This window comes from Trypanosoma grayi (assembly GCF_000691245.1).
Source record: "Trypanosoma grayi strain ANR4 Tgr_2405_V1, whole genome shotgun sequence".
In the NCBI taxonomy this organism is placed as follows: domain Eukaryota; phylum Euglenozoa; class Kinetoplastea; order Trypanosomatida; family Trypanosomatidae; genus Trypanosoma; species Trypanosoma grayi.
The window spans coordinates 1-742 of NW_008828023.1; the positions used below are offsets into that span (position 1 = coordinate 1).

At 67.0% G+C, this 742-nt stretch overlaps 1 protein-coding gene across 1 annotated transcript; it reads left to right on the forward strand.

The window, feature by feature from the left end:
• Window positions 1-152: 152 nt before the first annotated feature.
• Window positions 153-629, forward strand: DQ04_24051000 (hypothetical protein; the record flags this gene model as incomplete). The annotated part of the gene is made up of 1 exon (XM_009318208.1): window positions 153-629. The coding sequence occupies one exon, from the start codon at window positions 153-155 to the stop codon at window positions 627-629; it is 477 nt and encodes a 158-aa protein (XP_009316483.1).
• Between the last annotated feature and the right edge of the window lie 113 nt (window positions 630-742).

Sequence of the window (742 nt, forward strand, 5' to 3'; positions counted from 1 at the left end):
GTCGCAACGGCGCGGCGCAGCTCCTCCATGCGGCGCAGCGACTGGTCGCGGTCCTGCCGTGCCCGCTGGAGATCGCCAGCGTGGCTCTTGCACTTGTCGCGCAGCACACGCAGCTCCTCCTTGACGCGAGAGTGCTCGTTGTCGAGCTGCTCATGCCGCTGGTCCTGATCGCGCAGCTTCTGCCGCAGCGCGTGCGACTCGCGCTTGGCGTCCGCGAGCCGCTCGCTCTCATCCCGCCGAAGACTGGTGGAGAGCTGCTCGTAGCGAAGCACCGCGTCGTCACGCTGGAGTTGCAGCGCCGATACCTCTGCGTAGAGGCGCTTGAGCTCAATCTCCTGTGCTTGCCGCGTCTGCGTCTCCAGCAGCTCGGTAGTCGTGCGCAGAGGCGGAACGGCGTGGCGGTTGCCCACATCGACACGTGCGAGTTGGGCGCGCAGCTTCTGCAGCTCGAGCTCCTGCGTTGTTGCCTGCATGCGCAGGCTCTCCACCACCTCGCGGTGCTTCTCCTCCACCACGCGGAGGTGCGCGGCGTGGTTCTCGCTAGCCTGCCGCAGCGCCTGCACCATTCTATGCCGGAGCCGCTCCAGCTCCTGCATCTTGTCCTCGTTCTCTTTTCCCAGCAGCTGTAGCTGGATGCGCTGCACCTCGCCCTGCTGCTGTGACTCCTCCCGCTCACCGGCAGCGGACTTGAGGCGCCCGTGTGCATGCTTCGCTGCCTCCTCCATTGCGGCACCGTCGCGCT